Below are 19830 nucleotides of genomic sequence, written 5' to 3'. Positions count from 1 at the left end.
TGTACAGAAATAGCAATTAGCATTCTGCTGAAAGAAAAAACTCTGAATTGAAAAGCTGGTTAACTGATAGTACATTTATCTTCTGAGATCTTTTATGGAAGTATAACAAAACTATTGAACAATAACACACCTTTCACAACCACAGAGTCTGGTTTATCCTAACACTCTACAGGAAAAGTATTTGCACTCAGAATAGAGCTGGAGGTTAAGGTCATATAGTCTGGGTTCTTTAGTCTGTCGTGGTCTTACAGACTTAAGCCACAACAACTCTCCTTGCTACTGACTCACTGAATCTAGGTTTCTTTAATGCTAAAGCAGAGATAATAACTACTTCTCACAGAAAGGTCTGCTGAGGATTAGACACGACTGAGGTTGTGTGGCACACAGTGGGGACTCTTCACCTCTTCCCTCTCTCTCCGTAAGAGTGAAAGCTGTTTTCCTGAAGGTTGTACTTATTAATCACATATTCAGGCAGTACAGTAAATACTTTTTATGTACATGTATGTTATACACATGTATTTTATTTAATATTTTGGAGACCACTGGATTAGGAAACTGAGGCTTAAGTTAGGCAAGCAGCCTAGAAGTTCCAAAAGAGAACCTTTTGCTATATGGGCCATTCTTAGGAGATTAGGCTGTGGATAGGATAAACTCTTTCACGAATATCCCTCATGTTCTTCACAGCAACTAAACCTTGACATAATGTAAATAAAATATACTTTATACTTTTTTCATGAAAAATGAGCTAATAATTCTGAGTTTACCTATTTTCAAAAGCAGGGAAAGAACTGAGGCTTCCTTCTTTTCAATTTTCATCACCCCTCAAACAAATTACACTTAAATTAAGTCATGCCCCATCTCTCCCCAAAACCTCTTAGCATAGTTAACCCCTAATCTATTTTCTGTCTCTATAGATTTGCCCTATTTTTGACGTTTCAAATAAATGGGAGTCATACACTATATATTTGGTGTCTAATTTCTTTCACTTAGCGTGTTTTCAAGGTTCGTCCTCGTGGTAGTATATTTTTTACTTGCCAAATAATCATCTGTATGGCTATAGCACATTTCATTTACCCATTTATCAGTGGATGGACTTTTGAGTTGTTTCTACTTTTTAGTTATTATGAACAGTCACATACAAGTTTTTACATGGACATGTCTTTCATTTCTCTTACGTATATCTGGGATTAGAACTGGTGGGTCATATGGTAACTATATGTTTAACCTTTCTAGGGACTGAAAGATTCTCTGCCTAAGTGGCTACATGCTTTATTTATATGTAGGACTTTTAAGTCCTGTATCCATAATGGCTAGTGTAGTGCTTACTGACTATCGTTAAGTAATGCATTCTATAAACTTTTCCTCAAATAACCAATATGAACTTATTGAGTATATTATCTGTTTATGACTCAATACACAGCACGTAGTACCCTACTTGTTAGCACTGTCATTTTCATCTATAAAAAGCACATATTACTGGTGTGTATACAGATGCAAAAAAAAGACTAATTATAAAAGTGGAAGTCTGATTTATGCTGTTTTCTAACCACCTGGCTTTCAAAATCATGGATCTAGTTACACTTAATGACAATCAGGTTAATTTTTATATTTAATTTGCTTCTATAATGTTTCTAAAACTGATACCAACTGATATTTCTTATGCTTAAAATGGCCAATATCTGCTTTTTGAAGTAGTTACTCACTGGAAGAATCTCAAATGTCTGTAGTGTTCCACTGTTTAGTGTTATTGTTTCTGAGTCAACAGTAGCAGCAGGGGAGTCCGCTGAAGCTGTGGGAAGAACAAGGACAGTAAGTAAAACATGCTGTAAATTTAAATTTCCTTAGTGTACTCAATTAATCATGAGGGCAATCTCATACTGAATAATTTGCCTGGAAACCCAAAGTCGTAAGTTTCTTTAAGAGATAAGAAACCTAATGGATTTGCCTGGGATGGCACAGACAAAAGACAGGAACTTGATAAAAAAAAAAAAGTAAGTTTTCCTGGACCTTCTGGTAAAAAGTATAGATGTCTGGAATACGTAGGTGTCCTAGAACACTAGGCTTTAGTTCTAGTGACATCACTTCTGGCAATGTAAACCGGGCAAATAACTTACTTTAATCCAAACTAATGTTCAGAGACTTTATCTGCCCTGTCAACCTCATATAGTTGTTGTGAGGATCAAAAACATGAAAATATATATAGTATCACTTCAGATGTCTGGACTAGGGAGGCTGAACAGCACTTCAGAGATCAAACAGTATAATTTCTTTACAGATATGTCAACTGAGGCTCTGACTTGATCTGTATCTGCTCAAAGTTCTACACAACTAAGGCTAATGAAGAAATGTGGTCTCTCTTGGTGCTTTTAGTCCCACCTATAGGTAAATCCATATGCAAAATGATTTGAAATCGATTTTTAATGTATTGTTAAACATTATTTCAATATAATGTTTATTGTTTATTATATTCTGACTATAATACTTCTCAGTTTAAAAGAAATGTACTTATTAATTCATGTTATTTCTCTTACTATTTGATGGATTTTTAAGCTCATACCTAGAATAATTTGAAGTGATTTCGGATAAATAACCTAAAACAAAGGTCAGCAAATTATGGCTGGGAACAAATGTGGCTCAAGGCTAAGAATGGCTTTTACATTTTTAAAGGACTGTTTAAAAACAAAACAGAAAATTCTATAGAGGTCTATGTGGCCTGCAAATCCTAACATATTCATATTTACTGTTCTGGCCCTAAAGTCTGCCAATCCCTGACCTCTAACCTAAAGGAAGAAACAATCATGAGATTTTAGCCCAAATGCCGAGAATAATGGGTGTGCTGTAAAACTTACTATACTCACATTTCTCGCTGGAAGAAATAAAATTAATACTTAAAAAAAAAAAAAAGCCATGCTGTGAATGAATATTAAGGTACCATTTACAAAATGTTTGCTATTTTCCCAGTAAGTACTGTCAACCCACTAGTCAAGGAAAATTGTAACATTCTCCATGCAGAAATAATTTTTAGCCAACAGTAGCTCTCATATTTATGGTGGACTAGTATTTTCAGTTGCTTTGCAATCCTCAAGACTATAAAACAAAACAAGCAGGGCTAAAGAAAACAAATTCTTCATGCTTTATTACACTGGTAGAAAGCTAAAGCAAATAACCAACTTTAAATTAGAACTTTAAAAATAAGACAAGCGTAAGTAATTATAAATGTCTCTAAGGTGTAACTTTGATAGTTATTCCATCTTACAGAAATACAGTGGGGGGGGGGTTGCCCCCCCCCCCCCCCCCCCCCCCCCGCTTTTTTTGGCCATGCTGTGCAGCTTGTGGGATTTTAATTCCCTGACCAGGGATTGAACCCATGCCCTGAGCAGTGAGTGCACGGAGTCCTAACCACTGGACAGCCATGGAATTCCCAGAAATATAGTGTTAACACCGATAAGTGGCCCAGTGATTCTCAAACGGGATAACAGAGTACATGTGAAAATCTGCAGGGTGTTTGTCATACTGACTGGAAAGCACTGTGGGTATTTTGTGGGTGAGGTCAGGGGACCCTAAACATACTGCAATGTGTAGGACATCCCTGTCAACAAAGAACTGTCCCACTCAAAATGCTAATAACCCTCTGACTGAGAATAACACCCAGCAGTGATTGATAAACTCCGGGCGATGGCCTTTCCGTACATAGGCAAATAACATTATGTAGGGAAAAAAAGTGAGGTTAAAGAGAAAAATAATATGGTTGTGAGAATTTTATCCTCATTCCTTTTCTGTCCCTGTATAATGGAAAGAAAGGTAGAAAGATCAACTTGGCTTAGATCTTAGGAAATAGATTTCCTCTCCCTTAATAATCACTGGGCTCTCATCTCAGTAAGCACAAAAATACTATCAGGGGCTAGGGAAACAGAGGGGTAAACAAAACAGTTCCCATAGGAAACTGACTCTTTACTCCCTAAAGGAAGTCTTTTTCAACCTTACCAAAATCCACTTCTTCTACATTTCACCTCAAATCCATTCTTCCTTTGTGTGTCTTCTGGTGAATTACTACAAATAATGTGCCATCCTAGGGACTCTACTTCCTTGCTTAGTTGACTGTATTTTAGGTAGTTTTCTAGTTTTCTATTAACCATTAATTCTTTACAACATCTAGAAAGTAAGATGATTTAAAACGGTTTATAATGGCTGGGCAGTGGGTTGTCAGTCTTTTCCTGTCACACATTCATCCTTTGTGCAAATATTAATCAAGCTAATAAACATAAAATGCCTTAGATCTCCTTTAATTCGTCAACTTGGATAAATTTCTGTCAAGCTTCTAGAAGACTGAAAGATATCAGAGCCATTAACTAAAGTAAATCATACAGGTCAAATAGCAAGGAGTCTTGAGGTTACTTACAGACATGGGTGATCTGGACTGGAATCTGCAGGGCTGTCATGGGGCTTGGAGAGATGGCTGTATTGTCTTCCAAGCGGGCCACTCTGATCTGAACATGCTGTACACTGGAATTGGAATTACTGTTTGGACCTCCAGATCCTGATTTATTCTCCAAAAGCGTTGGGTTGTTTTTTTGACTCTCATGTAACTGTTTAAGACCTTTTATCAAGACTGAAGGGAGATGGGTAGACAAAAAGAACATTGATTCTCCGACAGACCACCATCTAAGCAGCAAGGGAGGTGGGGGGTAAGGAGGGAAAGTATTTGGAATAAATAATTGTATACTGGATATGAGACCTCAGCAAAATAACAATAAAACTATTTAAAAACTACAACCTCTCTGGAAATGTCTGGAAACATTAGCCATCAAAACAGATTAAAAAAATTCATAACACAATATTGTTTTTGCCAAAGATGAATAGCCATTGTAAGGAACATGGAAACAGAACATTTTCTATGTCCCAGGGCTTCTTGATAAAATTCTTATTATTTAGGAAGACGACTGGAATGCTAATGAACTTATTTTCATTCAGCAGTGAATAGCACACTCCCCGCCCCAAGGCCCTTGACTGTTCTAGCCACTGCAAGAACAGAATCAGCTGGCTTTGAGTCTAACTTACAATTCCAGAGTAGCAGCTGAGCTTTTCCAAACAGCAGTATGCAACTACCCTGAGTGTTTGTACAGGAAAGCCAACTCCTGTACTAATCACGATAAACTATATCAATCCTCTCAAGTGACACTGTAATCTGGCTGGGTTCAGGTTGTATTAGTATTCATTCACTCTCCTGGTTATGCCAGAATTTATAATTTTTAAAATGTAAAATTTATAACTGGGTATTTAATTAAAGAAAAAAAAAATCACATTTTCATCAAGCCAAATTCCTCAGCATTTAATTCTCCTTTGCAAAAATGGAAGTTGGAGTACTACACCAATGGGAGTGAATTTGATTACCTAAATCAAACAGACTGTACAACTTAGTTCAGTGCCTAAGTACAAAGCAGACAGTGAAGTGCAAAGTATGCTATATCTCACTTTTAAGCAAAAAAACCCTAAGATCTCTAGATTTACATAACAAATGAAATTAAACTTACAAAATAAATCACCACAGAATTTCTCTAAATAACCCAGTTAAGATATTTGAAATTATTCAATTTAAATCAAATCAAAGTTGATTTAAATTTAAGTTCTTACATCTTTGTATACAGTGAAAATATACATGTAAAATTTATTTCTTCATAGTTTATGTGAGAGGACAAAAATGTGTATAAATGTGTATAGTTCCATCTTTGGTGCTTTGAGAATTATAAATCATATCAACTCTTCTCAAGGGAAGACAGTTACTCAAAGAAATAGGGCAGAGGTTGAAGTAAAAATCTACTATGATTCTTATCTCTTCAGCTGAGGCAAAGACCTTTTAACCTTCAATTCCTAGAGGACTAAATACGGTAAGACAAGGGAAGGACTTAAGAAGCACATAATACATTACCAGAGAATGAAACATCCTTATGGTTTGCAATTTGCCTTTTGATGGTCCACCATTTACTTCGAAGCCATTGTGGTGAACGGACACTGCTCCATCCCTCTGCTAACAGATCCCAATTTATGTCATTTTCATCAGCTACATCAAGCTCTGCTATCCTACAGGTTACAAAATAAGCATCCGTTAGATGTTAGTTTGTTGCTGCATAAGAACCCTCCTCTGACTACAGGTGACGGCATCGGCAATAAAGGGAATGGCAGGTTGTGTCACTGAGATGCTACCGTTCAGGTACATGGGAAAGGATGGACTGCAGGAGTACAGACCTGCTTCCAGAGCTAAGAGCTATGAAACATCACTAACAGCCTTTTGTTAATGGTACTACCTAATGGGCTGCACCATAAATGGTCAGAACCAGATGAAACCCTGTGAAGGAAAGGGAATAGCTAAAGGTTGGGATAGGATAAGGGCAGGTTTAGTTGTATAGTGTTCTACAATGTTTTTATAGTGTGTTACAATGTTCTTTCCTTGATATGAGCTTTTCCTTTTATAAAGTAAACAATTACTTACAAAGGAACTATTTATAAAGATGACTAGCTGGAAAAAAACTATATTAAAAACAAAACTCAAAGTAATAAAAAGAAAAACAATACTGGGGCAGCAACCCAAAAAACTACAATCAATACAAAACAGTACAACTACATTTGGGGTTTTAATGGTCTATTTGTTTTCTAGTTTTAAGTGTCGTGGTTTTCAGTAGAGAGTAGCCACAAAAGCAGTTTTTACTATGTCTCAAACATTTTCTTGCTGGCGTTTTTGCCCATTTGAATCACTGAGTCTTAATGGTTAAACCAACTAATTAAAAAAAATAAGCTTGGGATTATTATCTTAAAGCTATTTTTGGATATGTATGAGATGGAAGTGTCTAATTCAGTCCGATCTGAAGGTGCGGGCTCACTGCAGACTGGGCAACCTTAGCATAGTAGCCAAAGATTGAAGGGCATGGAGACTGAGAGCCCTCTTACCCTCAACATGGTCCCTCTGGGCTGGGACTGAGGCACATGGTGGGACAGTGGAAACGCTGCACTGCCGCTGCCTGTGCCATACCTGCTCTGCGGACATAGAGAGGACTTCAGTCTCCACGCCTTCAATCTGGTACTTTACACGAGCACTAAATCCACTAAAAAGGAACAAACACAGAACAAAACAAAAAAGAGCTCAATATGAAATCTTTAGGATTTTAAACAGTGGGTCTCTATGGAAAGGATGCTTCAGGCATTAGGCATCTACAGAAACCAAAAGAGGAAAGTCAATTTAGATAGCCACAGCAATTGAGCAGCTTTTATCATTAAAAGATTTAAGACACAAACCTGAGGATGAGATTGATTTCATCGTCCTTGGTCCACTCAGTACCTCCACTCTGTTTCCAGTTCAGGTAGTTCAGCCATTTAGAACGACACTGCTTTTCTGAGCGAGTACCCACTCGTTCTGCCACAGCTGCCCAAGAAACACCCTGTGTGACTATGTCACCTGGCTCAGTGCTGGTCAATTCATGGACCACCTCTGCAAGTCTCTTTTCTTCTTCTTCTGTCCACTTCCCTGAAAGAAGGAAATCATCCAAACTACCACTGCTACCTTCTCCTTATTTCGCTAATCAGATTCAGCTCTGTATATCCAAGGACCGGTGGGAAGTATGCAGTAGTATTAGAATTACTTCTGAATGACACATGGAAAACCTGCATATACCTCCTAACATAGTTACTAGCTCAGTACTTAGTACTACAAAAGAAAATATGGAATCCTAATAAAAAGCACCAACTGACTCTTGAAGGAAAGAAAAACTGCCCAAAACATAGCTAGAAAGAATTACATTCTCTCAACTTATACTAAGTCCTAACTAGGAAGTGTTCCATTGATAGCTTGATGGACACACAAACTCATACTTCTTTTCTTACTCCCATCTTAGATTCCCTGCTCTGCAGAAGTGAAGTAATAAGCTCAACAGAGACCATTACATATAGAAATGAATGACAAGGGACAAGCAGAATAACACATGGCTTCCCACCCATTTCAGTAAAAATAAAAACTAGGTTTATATCATCTCCTTTCCCAATTCCAAGCTACTATGATAAAATATAAGTCTGAGACTGGTATTCACAGATATTTCTATTTCAGTTTTTTTGAATCCATAAACCCACTAATAATATCACATGTTGTTATTAGTCTTTTCCTTATAAAAGCTTAAAGAGAAAAACAGGAAAAAAAGAGAGAGCCTTTTAAAAATGTCTTCCACTCTGTTTCCATTTTGTTACTAGTACCTGAAAACTTCTAGAAAATTTGAAAAAGGCTATGTGCTTGCCTTTCAGGCATTCATTCACACAACAAATATTTACTGAATATCTCTTACATGCTGGGCACACGTTTAGATACCATGGATTCAAGACAAAGTCCTGCTCTCCTATTTCAGCACTGCAAAAACAGAAGGGGAAACTGAGACTGCCATCTCATGGTGCGGTCCAAAGAGAAAACTCCTGATCCAAAACAATATAGAGCAACAAGGGAAGTTAACAGGCAGAGCATCCCCTCAGGCTGGCAATCAGGGAATGGCACAGTGTTTTTCCATTATCCTCACAAAAGGGGTTCTATACTCAGCATCTTACATGAACCTCTGGGGTCCCATCGTAAATCTAAAGCTCCCAACTCCTGCTTCATTCAGGAAGCTGTCATTCACTACAGAATGAGAGTTGCTGGCATTTATGTTTTCACTGCCTTATGGGTAATAGTGCTGGTGGAGTGGTTAAGCAGGAAACATTCCTGATTCCACTTTAGCAGGGTAGGGGGTGAGGACAAAAAATATATTCCTTGGAAGCTCAAGCCTAGCTTGTGAACTATTTTTCTAATTAAAAGACTGAGCAGAGATTGTGGATCATTCAGATAACATTAGGGCTAAAAAGCGAACTATGAGGTCATCTATTCTAACTTCTTCATTTTACACAGGAAACTGAGGCTCAGAAAGGTAAGTGAGAGTTGGTGATGGAGCCTAAATACTGTTGTTGGTCACAAAGGTTCGGCTGAACAATATCATCAGTCAGTACATTTGCATACATTACTACCTGACTGGGCACCTGTGGTCTGGCCTGGGGACTGAAACACCAATCACAGTTTTCTATGGAAAAATGTACTTCGAATTTGAAATAAGCAAAATATATACAAACAATTGGAACACAGCTTCTTCCTAAGTTGGGACCTGCCAGGAAGTGAAGTTTTTCATAAATGAGTTGATAGGCTGTTAGCAACATAAATTCAATAGTCAGAGGGGCTTAAATTAAAATTACTTCCTGCACATATGCCTTAGAAGTACCTGTATAAGACTTAAAATAATTACTTCCCCCACTGGAGCAGTTCTGAGTTGCTACAAAATAGAAACATGCTAGACCTAAATAAAACCTTTGAAACTGAGGAGATGTGTCCCTGTGAAAAACATCACCTTACTACACAAAGCACAAAAATAAAGTAAAAGATTAGTTGGGTCTATTTGAGGGAAAAGGACACTAGAAAATCTCAACTACAATGAATGGCAAATCTCTTTCCAGAACAGAAAAGAAAGCAGTGCCTGAAGGGCAGGAAGCTCAAATGGTGACAAAAACCACCCGTGGCACTCACAGTACCTGTGTTGCAAGTGTCCTTCATCAGTCGGCACCGATCTTTGACGGAAGAGGCACTCCTTCCTAGCGCCGCCCCTATTGTTGCCCAGTCATTGCCATGCTTTATCCGGAGCCTAAAACAAGAGTCTGCCAATCAGCATTTGGTTCAACTGTTTTCTCCCTTTTAATCTCATCATTTATTCTTCATTCTTCTTCTTCCCATTTGACTGGTTTGGAAGTTGTGGGCAGCAATACTTTGAGAGCCAAAGTTTGAAAGTGTGGCCTTTTTTTGGGGTCCACAGTTGTCTGTGGGTGAAAAAAAAACAGGCAGCAATTGCCTTTTTCCTGGGTCAGAGAAGAAATAAGTAACTTGGATATGTGTTCAAAAAAGACCAAATTTCCCCTGAGATTACTGACACAATCTCCCAGGCAATCCCCAGATTTTCCCCTTTTGAGTACCCCTAACAAGCTCTTCTTAGACACCTGAGAAAGTGCCACAAGTCCTCATTATATGATCAGCCTTCAGTTTTCTTTTTCATGCTCCATACAATCCATTAACCCATACTTTATGGTCCCAAAATTATGTTTCCTGCAAAATAAGACTGTATAAGGTAGAGTCAGCCCACGTACTCAGTGAAACGTTTGCCAACTCACCACTCTAAACTAAGCCATTAGCACAACCCTGGTTTTGGTCCTGGTATGTAAGTTCCCCGAATTTAGTCTTCAGGTCACCAAGAATGGCCATCTAATCTCTTCTGTAACCCCTATGAGTGGTCTAAGGGTGCATTTCATTTAGTAACTGATAAGAGAAGACCGAACTTATGGACAGGGCTACTCTGTGCAGGTGCAGATTTGGTAAGTTCTTTATATGGTCATCTATGCTTACTAGCAGGACTAAATTATACCAGTCTACCAAAAATCTCTTGACATTTCAAAGTAAAACTTTAGAAAACACAAGGTATTAAAAAAAATTAAAACTCAATGATTAAAATTAATGAAAAAAAGTTAAACTTACTCCTTGAGCTTTTCAATTTCTTCAGGTGTATATCTAGAAATTTAAAGAAATTTTTAAAAGATCAATTAAACAAAGAATGCTAAAAACCTTAATAAAAATCAGAATTTCACTTAGGGAACCAAATGTTAAGTCACTTAGCTTATAATAGTTTTAAAGTAACCAATTTCAAAGTAGATTAAAAAAATCAAAATTAATGCTATTTTTTTCTTAAAAAACAAAAAACAAAAAAAACAAAAACCCAACAAATACTTTAAGCTATAATAAAAGTGAACACTATAACAATTTTCTCTAGGAAAATTCAACATTTAGAATATATTTTCTTCTATGCTGCCTAACTCTTGCGTTATTTCAAGTGAGGTTCAAGTACTCTAATATCATAGCTATTTTGAAAGACTTATGGATGACATGGCAAACTGGAGCTAAAAAGAAAATCTATGGTCAATTCTCACAAGTCACTGAAAAATTTTAAGTTCTCTTTATTTTCCCTACCCTTGCTTGGACAGCTGACATACTCTTGCTCCAGTGTAAAGACTTCTTGTGTGTGTGGGTGGGTAAGTACTCAATACAGCCAAAGCAATGTTCTTTTTAAAACCAGTATCTAGTCAGCCACACAACTACCACCTAAGGCTCCCAGAGAGAAATTTAAAATATGCCAACAACACTGTATTATCATTGCATTGAAGATATGATGGCTTCCCATAGGTATTACCTATAACAGAAATCCATACATTATATCCAGAAATTTAGTTATTTTCTACTCTGGTTTAATAAAAAAATAAATAAAATCACTGACCTAGGAAATGTTATACTATAAAATTGAATAGGAAAAATGTTACCAATGAATTTAGAGTTCTTTTTACACTTCCTAAATCTTTAAACACTATTATGCTTTTTATAATGTTACTTTACCACAAAGCAGACTTTGATGTATTAAGTCAGCTAAGTCTTAAATCAAACCTATATAAGGTAATTTATATTCTAATTTCTAAAAGAGGACTTATTGTAATGAGGTTTCACCAAAGTCACAACATGGACCTGGAGAATAAAAACACTAACACCACTTAATGGTAATTTATAACTGTCTCCAATTAAGGCTCTGATCATAATTTTATTAAAAAAACGATAGTTCCTTAAATATTTCCCCTAAATTACATGAAAACATGCAGCATTACAAGTTTTCATACTTTCCCACATGGTTTCTGTCATCATACATGCGAAGCACTCTTCTATAAACTGCAAACAAAGGCCGGTTCAGACCCCATGCTATAGTCCTGTAGAAATCTTTTCTTTCGTCTTTTGACATCTCAAAGATGATTTCTGTAGCATCTTTTATTCCGCGTGCCTAAATGGGTTACATTTCTTTGATTTAGGGATTTCTGATAAAATGCATATGGATATACTATGCTTTTTAAAAGTTTTTTTTAATGTTAAAATCATCAATGGCATTTAGAAAAATAACGTATTGATAATTCATTAATAAGTCAACTATAAACTTTAAAATGTTGCAAGAGATAAGAAAATGATACTTAAACATTCCAAAAATAAGTTGCATATAATTCAATAAAGTCAAGTCCTGCCAACCGCTTTTAAAATTATAAAAAGTTAAAATCTAAAGAAAGTAGAAAAGGAAGAAGTCATAAGAACAAAATTAATATAACCAAATCAAGAATAGAAAGGATAAGCAACGCTAAAAATTGGGTCTTTGAAAAGATCCATGAATGAGACTAAATAAAATACAAAAAGATAAACTTATGGCAAAACTTAAAAAAAAAAAAAAAAGAAAAAGGAGAACACAATATTAGAGATGAAAAATGGAGCCTAAGGAGAGATGCTACAGAGATTAGATAGTTGAACACTATGAAAATTTTATGGCAATATATTTGAAAACTTACATAAAATTTATAAATTCCTAGAAAAAGTCAACTTACCAACTGACTCAGGAAGAGAAAGAAAATCTAATAAGCACAGACCATGAAGAAAATGTTATCAGTTATTAATAATTTTCTCACAATGAAAACACCAGGCCAAGATGACTTTACAGGTAAATCCTACCAAATGATTAAGAGAAACACAATTCTGATTTTAAACTATCCTAAAAATAAAAAGGGGGGACAATTCCCCACTCATATTAGGCTAGCACAACCTCAATAGCAGAACCAGACAACAAGAGTTTCAGAAAAGACTTTCCAGGCCAAACTCATTCATTAAAATAGATCCCCCAAATCCTCAAAATACTTTAGCACACTGAACCTCATAAGTATAAAAATGTTAGTAATCAATGCAAAAAGTAAGCTTACTCCAGGAATGTGAGTTTGTATTCATGTCAGAAAAATTAGCAATTAATCACATGAGTAGATTTATGGAAAAAGAAAGTACAAACAGCATTCATAGAATCCAACATTCAAAAAGCATAAAGATTGTAATACTTATAAACAGAGTATAACCTTTAAATATTGTAAATCACTATATACACTTGAAACTTATATAATACTGCACATCAACTATACCCCAATTTTAAAAAAAGCATAAAGATTAGAAAAGAATCATTTACAGATGTTATATATGTAGAAACCCAAACATCTTTGAAAAAATTATTTAAGAGTACTTAGCAAGAATGCTGGTTACAAAATCAACAAAATCATTTGTACTTCTAGACAAACCTCGTAAAAAATCTCACAAATAAGAGCAACAAAATTAAAAAAGCATTAGGACTAAATCTTAGGCAAGTTACGCAATTCCTTTATGGAGGAAATGTAAAGCTATCAAGTGACGTTAAAGAGGAACTAACCAGGACAGAGAGTTTTAAAATGTTCTTCAACAGAAAGTCAGAATATTATAAAGATGTTAATTCCCTTCAAACTGATTTAGATTCAATGTAGTCCCAATAAAAATTCCAACAGTTATTCATTCTTTGCAAGCTGATTCTAAATTTGTAATGGAAGAGCAAAGGGCCAAGAACAGCCAAGACACTCATGAACAGACTTGTCCCATCAGATACTGGGACTTCTGAAGACAGTGGTGTACTCGGGTAGGTATCAAACAGAACCTATGAATAAATCAGAAAACTTAGAAACAAATCTGTTGAAATGTGAGTTAGGACAGAATGGAAACTGTAGACTGGAAAAAGACTGACATTCCCTAATGAGGCTGGGACAATTACTAACCAAACAAAACACAACACAACACAACCACAACCCAGTAATACTGAAACCCTATCTCATACCCATAGGAAAAAATATCAGTGTGAAAGGCAAAACTGTTATAGATAAGAATATCCTTATGCCCTTGAGGCAGAGGAGGCCTTCTTTAACAAGCATGCAAAAACACTGAAGTAAAAAGATGATCATTTGATACAGAAATTAAGAATCTTTTTTCATCAAATGATACTTAGAGAGAAGGAAAAGACAGCCCACTAAGTTATGACAAGATATCTGTAACACAACCAAAAACCCATTAGTATCCAGCATACATAAAAAATGTCAAGAAAATTAAAAAGATAAGCAACCCCTCAGAAAAAACTGATAAAAGACACAAACGGGAATTTCAAAGAGGAAACACAAATGGCCAACAAGCATATAAAAATATGTAATCAGAGAAATAAAAATTAAGCCCATAATAAAATACCATTTGCACCCAATAGATTCTACAAATTAACAGCAAAAACTAAAAAGAAACTGAATAACCACTAACTGTGGAATGGGCAACTTATGGTATATATATTTGCATGATGAAACAGTTTAAAAAAATAATAATAAAAAAACTCCCCCAAACTCCAATAAGGGACAGATCTCAAAATTACAATATCAAACAAAAGAAGCCAGTTACAGAATACTCAGAGAATGAATCTACCTATGTAAATTTCAAAACAGGTAAAATTACACTGATAGGCATTTTATATGTGCTTTCGAATGTATTAAACATCACAATAAAAAATCTCTAAATTTTAGAATCTTTTCTCAAATTCTTTTATGCAGTTTCAATTCTGCAAATAATTAAACCTAAATATTTACAAGTACCTACATGCAAGGCACTGTGTTGCAGGATAATATAGTGAGATGAAAAGATTTTTCTGCCCTTTTTTGTTGTTGTTGCTTGTGACAGTATCTTATCCTTTGACCCAAAATATGGAATATATATCTAATTAATTGGTTTAAAAACGGCTCCACAATGTTCTTGTAAGAACACCACATAATAAAAATCATAGTCAAAATTCAAAATCAAACAAATTATCTTTCCCCAAGATCAGTACATCTTTTTTGGATATATCCTATTTCTGATAATTCTATCATCATTCTCCCAAACATCCTCAATTTTTAAAAACTCTTAATTATTCCAGCTCTTTATTTTCCTTCACCAACATTCAGTCACCAGGCTTCCTTAGAGATGACTTGCTTATTATCTGCCTTTTGCCTGCCAATTCTGTTTCAACTGCTATAGTTTAAAGTCCTTACTACTCTCACCTGGTCAACTGAAATGGATATCTGAAAGTCTTAATCATAAAGCTGCCCTTTAATCATAAAGCTGGAAGAGTCCTTGGAAATCATCTACTCCAATCTCCTACACAAGAAACCAGCTTCTTAATTCCCCAAATTCAGTGTTTTTACCAACTCGCGGCTGCCTTATCTAAACCTGTAGCATTTTTCCAATTTTCACTAGTGTGTGTGATCAGTGGACAACTTTTAATACACTTCTGGATACATTTCAATGGTCATTGTATTTCTGTTTCTCTTAAAACAATTAGCTTGGTGGGAAGGATCTTTCTTCACTAATAAAGAATTAAAGTTTTTTACTCTTTATAATTTATAAAGTGTAGTTTGGGAGGAGTGCAGCTTACAATTAAGCTTAAGAACATGGACATTCGAGGCAGCAGTGTATTTAAAATAGTGAAAAACTGTACATAAACTAAATATCAAACAATAGGAGAAGAGTGAAATACTGTACACTTCCCACTGCCAAACAATGGTAATGGCCTCCATTTCCAACATGCACTATTTGAACATAACTCCATTGCTGGGATGACCAGCAAGAGAAGCCAATCAACTTGGTTCAGGTTAAAGGGGTTAACCGAATGTACTCTGGGTTTGAACTCTGAATCCTCAACACTCGTCCTTTACTCATGCTGTTCCCTCCGGCCCTACTCTACTCCTAAGTCCTACCCCTTTCTTTAAAACAGCTCAAATTCTTGTTCTTCCAAATATTTTCCATAACTGTCCTAACCCTGAGAATAAATTCTTCCTTCTCTGTTCTCATGCAAAATTCACAACGTTATCACTCACATGGTACAAAGCCTTATATCATTCTTCACCTGTCTTCCGAATTCTCACATGGATTGTTGGCATTTGAAAAGCCAACTCTGTGTATTAAGGCAATTTGTATCTCTAGTGCTTTAAAATTCCTTTTTTCATCAGACATTTAATGGAGGATAACTAAGCTAACAGGATATAAGCCTGAATATGAAAATGAACTAAAAATTTTTTTAAAGGGGAAGGACTAGTGTGATGTCATAAATTCATTCAAAGAAGATGCATATCTTAGGCTTTACACAACATAAATTTAAGCCCTAATTTATAGGCTGCTTGAAAAGACAAGGCTTTAAGATTGTGAGAGGCTATTGAAATTTTGTCTCAACTTTGGGGTATTAATTAAAGCAACAAAGCTATTTTAAACTGAGAATTCAAAATGTTTAAAAAAATACTATAACTATACAACTGAGAATTATTAAGCTGTAACATATTAGCCAATCATCCATTACATAATTACTGAAAAGCTCCTAATAAGTACTATATACAATATGCTTTGAGATTTTTGCAATTGGCAATGAAAAAACAAAAAAATATGGCATAATATACCTTCAAATAGCGTTCAATATTGTTCATCAAAATATCAATTTCTTCCTTGGACCACATCCCCTGCTTCCATTTATGTCCTTTAAAAGAAAACAAGTAATGCTATAGAAAATGTCATTCCTTGAGAGGAATAAAATATAGCTAACAATGTCTTGTTCATCTGAAATCTGAAAAGTCCCCAGGTAAAGTTGCTTTTGTGACCTATGGTTTTTTAAAGAAAGAATACATTTGACCCTACTAAATAGAGATAATGGTAAGTAAAAGATTCATAAAAAATATTACTTCCTCTCAGTTACATCTCTTATCCTTTCACAGCAGTATAAGACTTATAAAAAGTATAAAGGCCAAATTATGCTCAAAACTTTCTGAAAAATTTCTCCAGTGAAAAATATAAATTTTATGGGCAAAAAGAAAATATATAAGATTCTAGGACAAGGTAAACATAATATATTTGATACCAAGTGAATAATTTATTCCTAATGAGTATTTACTGTACAGTGGTTGAAAATCAACTTATTTTGTTTCCTTTCCTTACTTCAGAATGGCATATACACAACCCCTACTTTCTTGTAGTAGCTTCCTAGCAATCCTTATGAGCATAGCAGCACTGTAAACACTGTTACTTTAAACCTCTAAGCCACTTATCAGACCCAAGTCTGTAGCAAAACTTTGAAAAGGCTTGACTTCCTACTCCCATAAGCAATAACTATACTGTCTTTTAAAGAACACCACTGTGCATTTGTTAATAACCTACTTCATATCAGAGAAATAATGATCAACTATTGAAATATGAAAATTGGTTTCATGGTCTCACTGACCAAATTTAATTCAATTAGAAAGGCTTAATTACTTAAACTACTCAACCATAATTATGAAGGCCCAACTCAGAATCCTTACAACTACAAGCTCTTTTTAATGTCCACTTTTTCCACTGGACACTAAAACTCACAGTATAATCTCACCTTTGTTAGTTAGGGAATCCTTATCTTCTTTAGTTGTAAACCATGCTTGGCTAACTGCTGAAACCTCCTCATTACCCAAGGGAGATATTTCATCTAGTTGCTCATTCTGTAGAATCTTGAAAAGGTAAAAGTGAAAAAAAAAAAAAGTAGCAGCTTGATTGAATTCCCACCCCAATTCATCTTTGTAATGCTAAGCATTAAAAAACTCTAATTTAGTAATATGAAATCCATTTGTTTTAGATATAATAAAATTATACTGAATTTATAGAAAGACATATTTTCTTGCTCTCTTAATTAAGACACTATGAAAAAATTATCTGCATTAACAAAATATGACCTTCATTTAAGCAAGTAAGTTGGTACTAGTGGCTTAAATTTTATAGAATATTGGCTAAGATTCGATTAAGCATTTAAATTAATATAGGATACTCAAAGCCATTTCTGTATTTATATATGTAAAATAAGCTCATATATAAAATAAAAATGAAAATGCTGGGGTTAAATGTCAGGACCATTCACATCCTCACAGGTAGTTTGCTGCCTAAATATACAGTCATCTGTAATGTAATCTGCTGCTACATCTAAAGGATTAACAGGCTAACTCAAAAGATGTTATTGCAAAATCATGGTCTGCTTATTGTTTACTGACAACTTTGTTTTAGCCAACCTCTAGAGCTGATTCCTACCCTCCTTAATGTACCTTCTTTTCAAAGAACCATATGGTACTACTTTTCATTATTTTGCAGTAAAACAGTCTGTATTGAGAAATGTTTAGTTAAAAAATAAGCTTTATTGAGATACAATTCACACATCATAAAATTCACCCTTTAAAGTATACAATTCAGTGGCTTCTATACATTTATGCAGCTATCACCAGGTACATTTTCAATTAAGGACATACCTGATCTAGCAAATTCTGCAGGAACAAAGCTGTTTTTTAAAAGACTTGGTCTTGGGCTAAAGAGAGCTATAGTGTAAGTGAGGAAGATTTAGCAACAGTGCTACCATATCAAGTACGAACCTATCATAGGCAGACCAGGATAAGGGGACAGTCACATGCCTAGTGACCATTCAACCCAGTTTGGTCTCTGGATTGGATCAACTACTAAACTATGTCACTTTCTGGAGGTAAGTCCTAATAAAGACTGAACTGTTTCTTGAATAGGCAGAAACTGGATCTCTACTTTCAAGAGGAAATGAAACCCATCTCACTTAGAAAAGAGAGAAGCTGTCAATGAAAAATCAAAGCACAATGAGGAGAAAAGCCATGCCTCTATTGTAACCTACTTTATTTTTATATCTGGTGGTAATGAATATTCTGTATTTATAAAAGTGTTGTTTTTTAAAACCATGGGCAAAAGCTAGAAATCACTGGAATATGAAGTTTTATAACCCTGTATTTGTGTCCTATATTTTAGATTTTTTCCTTTTAAAGATTAAGAGGACTTTATAAAGCAGAGAATTGAGACAGACTAGAAGGATGATATCCAAGCCTCTTTCTTATATTCTGAAGATGACAATTCTGTAAGATTTGACACAGGAGTTATTCACCAAAGGCAATACAGAGAACTATTAAAAGACTTTGATACATACAATACCTACTTTTAAGAAATGTAACGTAGAAAATCTCCTAAGGTGATCTTCTCTTACATTAAAACTAGTTTGTTAAAGAATAAAATCACCATTTCCCAAAGGGAGTCTAAATTCACAGCAAAGCCCACTCCACAAATCTCAGGAATAAACCTGTCATGCTGATTAACTGCTGTCTTTGGGCAAACACTTAATGTCTTATGGCTCAAATTTTCCTGAAGAAGACTTACAATTATTACTTAAACCATATAATGTTAAACATGAAAAAGCCATCAAATGAAGTAAATACTTATTAAATTCTAGCAGTAATATTCAACACTGTCAATAAAAGTGCGTATAGCAGGAGCCTTAGGTACCTGAAAGGCTATCCATCTATACTTAGTATACAGACAGTAATAAGTTTTATAGTATTACATCTTTTAGTTACTCAGGCTTTATTCAGCATGCTGTTGCTTTCTAAACAAAGCCTTTGTGAGTTGGTTGTAGGGTTTCTTATCTATAATATATACAGGCTTAGAAATCTAAAAGTAAGTATTTCACTCACTAAATACCTCTTGCAACCACAAAGTACTACATACATTGGGAAGTTTTTGGTTTCTAATTGTTTTTCAAGCTAGTCCCACCAGTGGAATGAGACAAGGAGCATTAGCTACTAAACTATGTGAAATAACTACACCTAGACTGACACAAAAGGGCACAGCAAAAGGCACACTATTTTGGAATTTTTAACTATGCTGACTTTCACTCCCAACCTAATGTTAACCTTATTTAAAAAATCAGAAATTACTAAAAGCTTTTCCTTCACTAAAATGGTAATAACAAACCAAGAGGTTATTATTAAATTGTAACTCATTAA

At 35.0% G+C, this 19830-nt stretch overlaps 1 protein-coding gene across 7 annotated transcripts in view; it reads right to left on the bottom strand.

Annotated features, from left to right (window-relative positions):
* The window catches only part of DMTF1 (cyclin D binding myb like transcription factor 1), a 42996-nt gene that overhangs the window by 3589 nt on the left and 19577 nt on the right, over positions 1–19830 (bottom strand). For all 7 annotated transcript variants that reach the window (XM_057730781.1, XM_057730784.1, XM_057730785.1 and 4 more), the window contains 9 exons: positions 17385–17499; positions 16426–16502; positions 11761–11918; positions 10577–10609; positions 9586–9695; positions 7288–7516; positions 5927–6078; positions 4400–4609; positions 1704–1789 (listed from right to left, as the gene is read on the bottom strand). In XM_057730781.1, the coding sequence (XP_057586764.1) occupies positions 1704–1789; positions 4400–4609; positions 5927–6078; positions 7288–7516; positions 9586–9695; positions 10577–10609; positions 11761–11918; positions 16426–16502; positions 17385–17499 (1170 nt within the window). The remainder of the gene's footprint in view (positions 1–1703; positions 1790–4399; positions 4610–5926; positions 6079–7287; positions 7517–9585; positions 9696–10576; positions 10610–11760; positions 11919–16425; positions 16503–17384; positions 17500–19830) is intronic.

The sequence above is a fragment of the Hippopotamus amphibius genome, chromosome 4 (assembly GCF_030028045.1).
Source record: "Hippopotamus amphibius kiboko isolate mHipAmp2 chromosome 4, mHipAmp2.hap2, whole genome shotgun sequence".
Taxonomy (NCBI): domain Eukaryota; kingdom Metazoa; phylum Chordata; class Mammalia; order Artiodactyla; family Hippopotamidae; genus Hippopotamus; species Hippopotamus amphibius.
The sequence above is the reverse complement of the archived record's forward strand: the minus strand, read 5'-3'. Positions and strand labels throughout refer to the sequence as shown.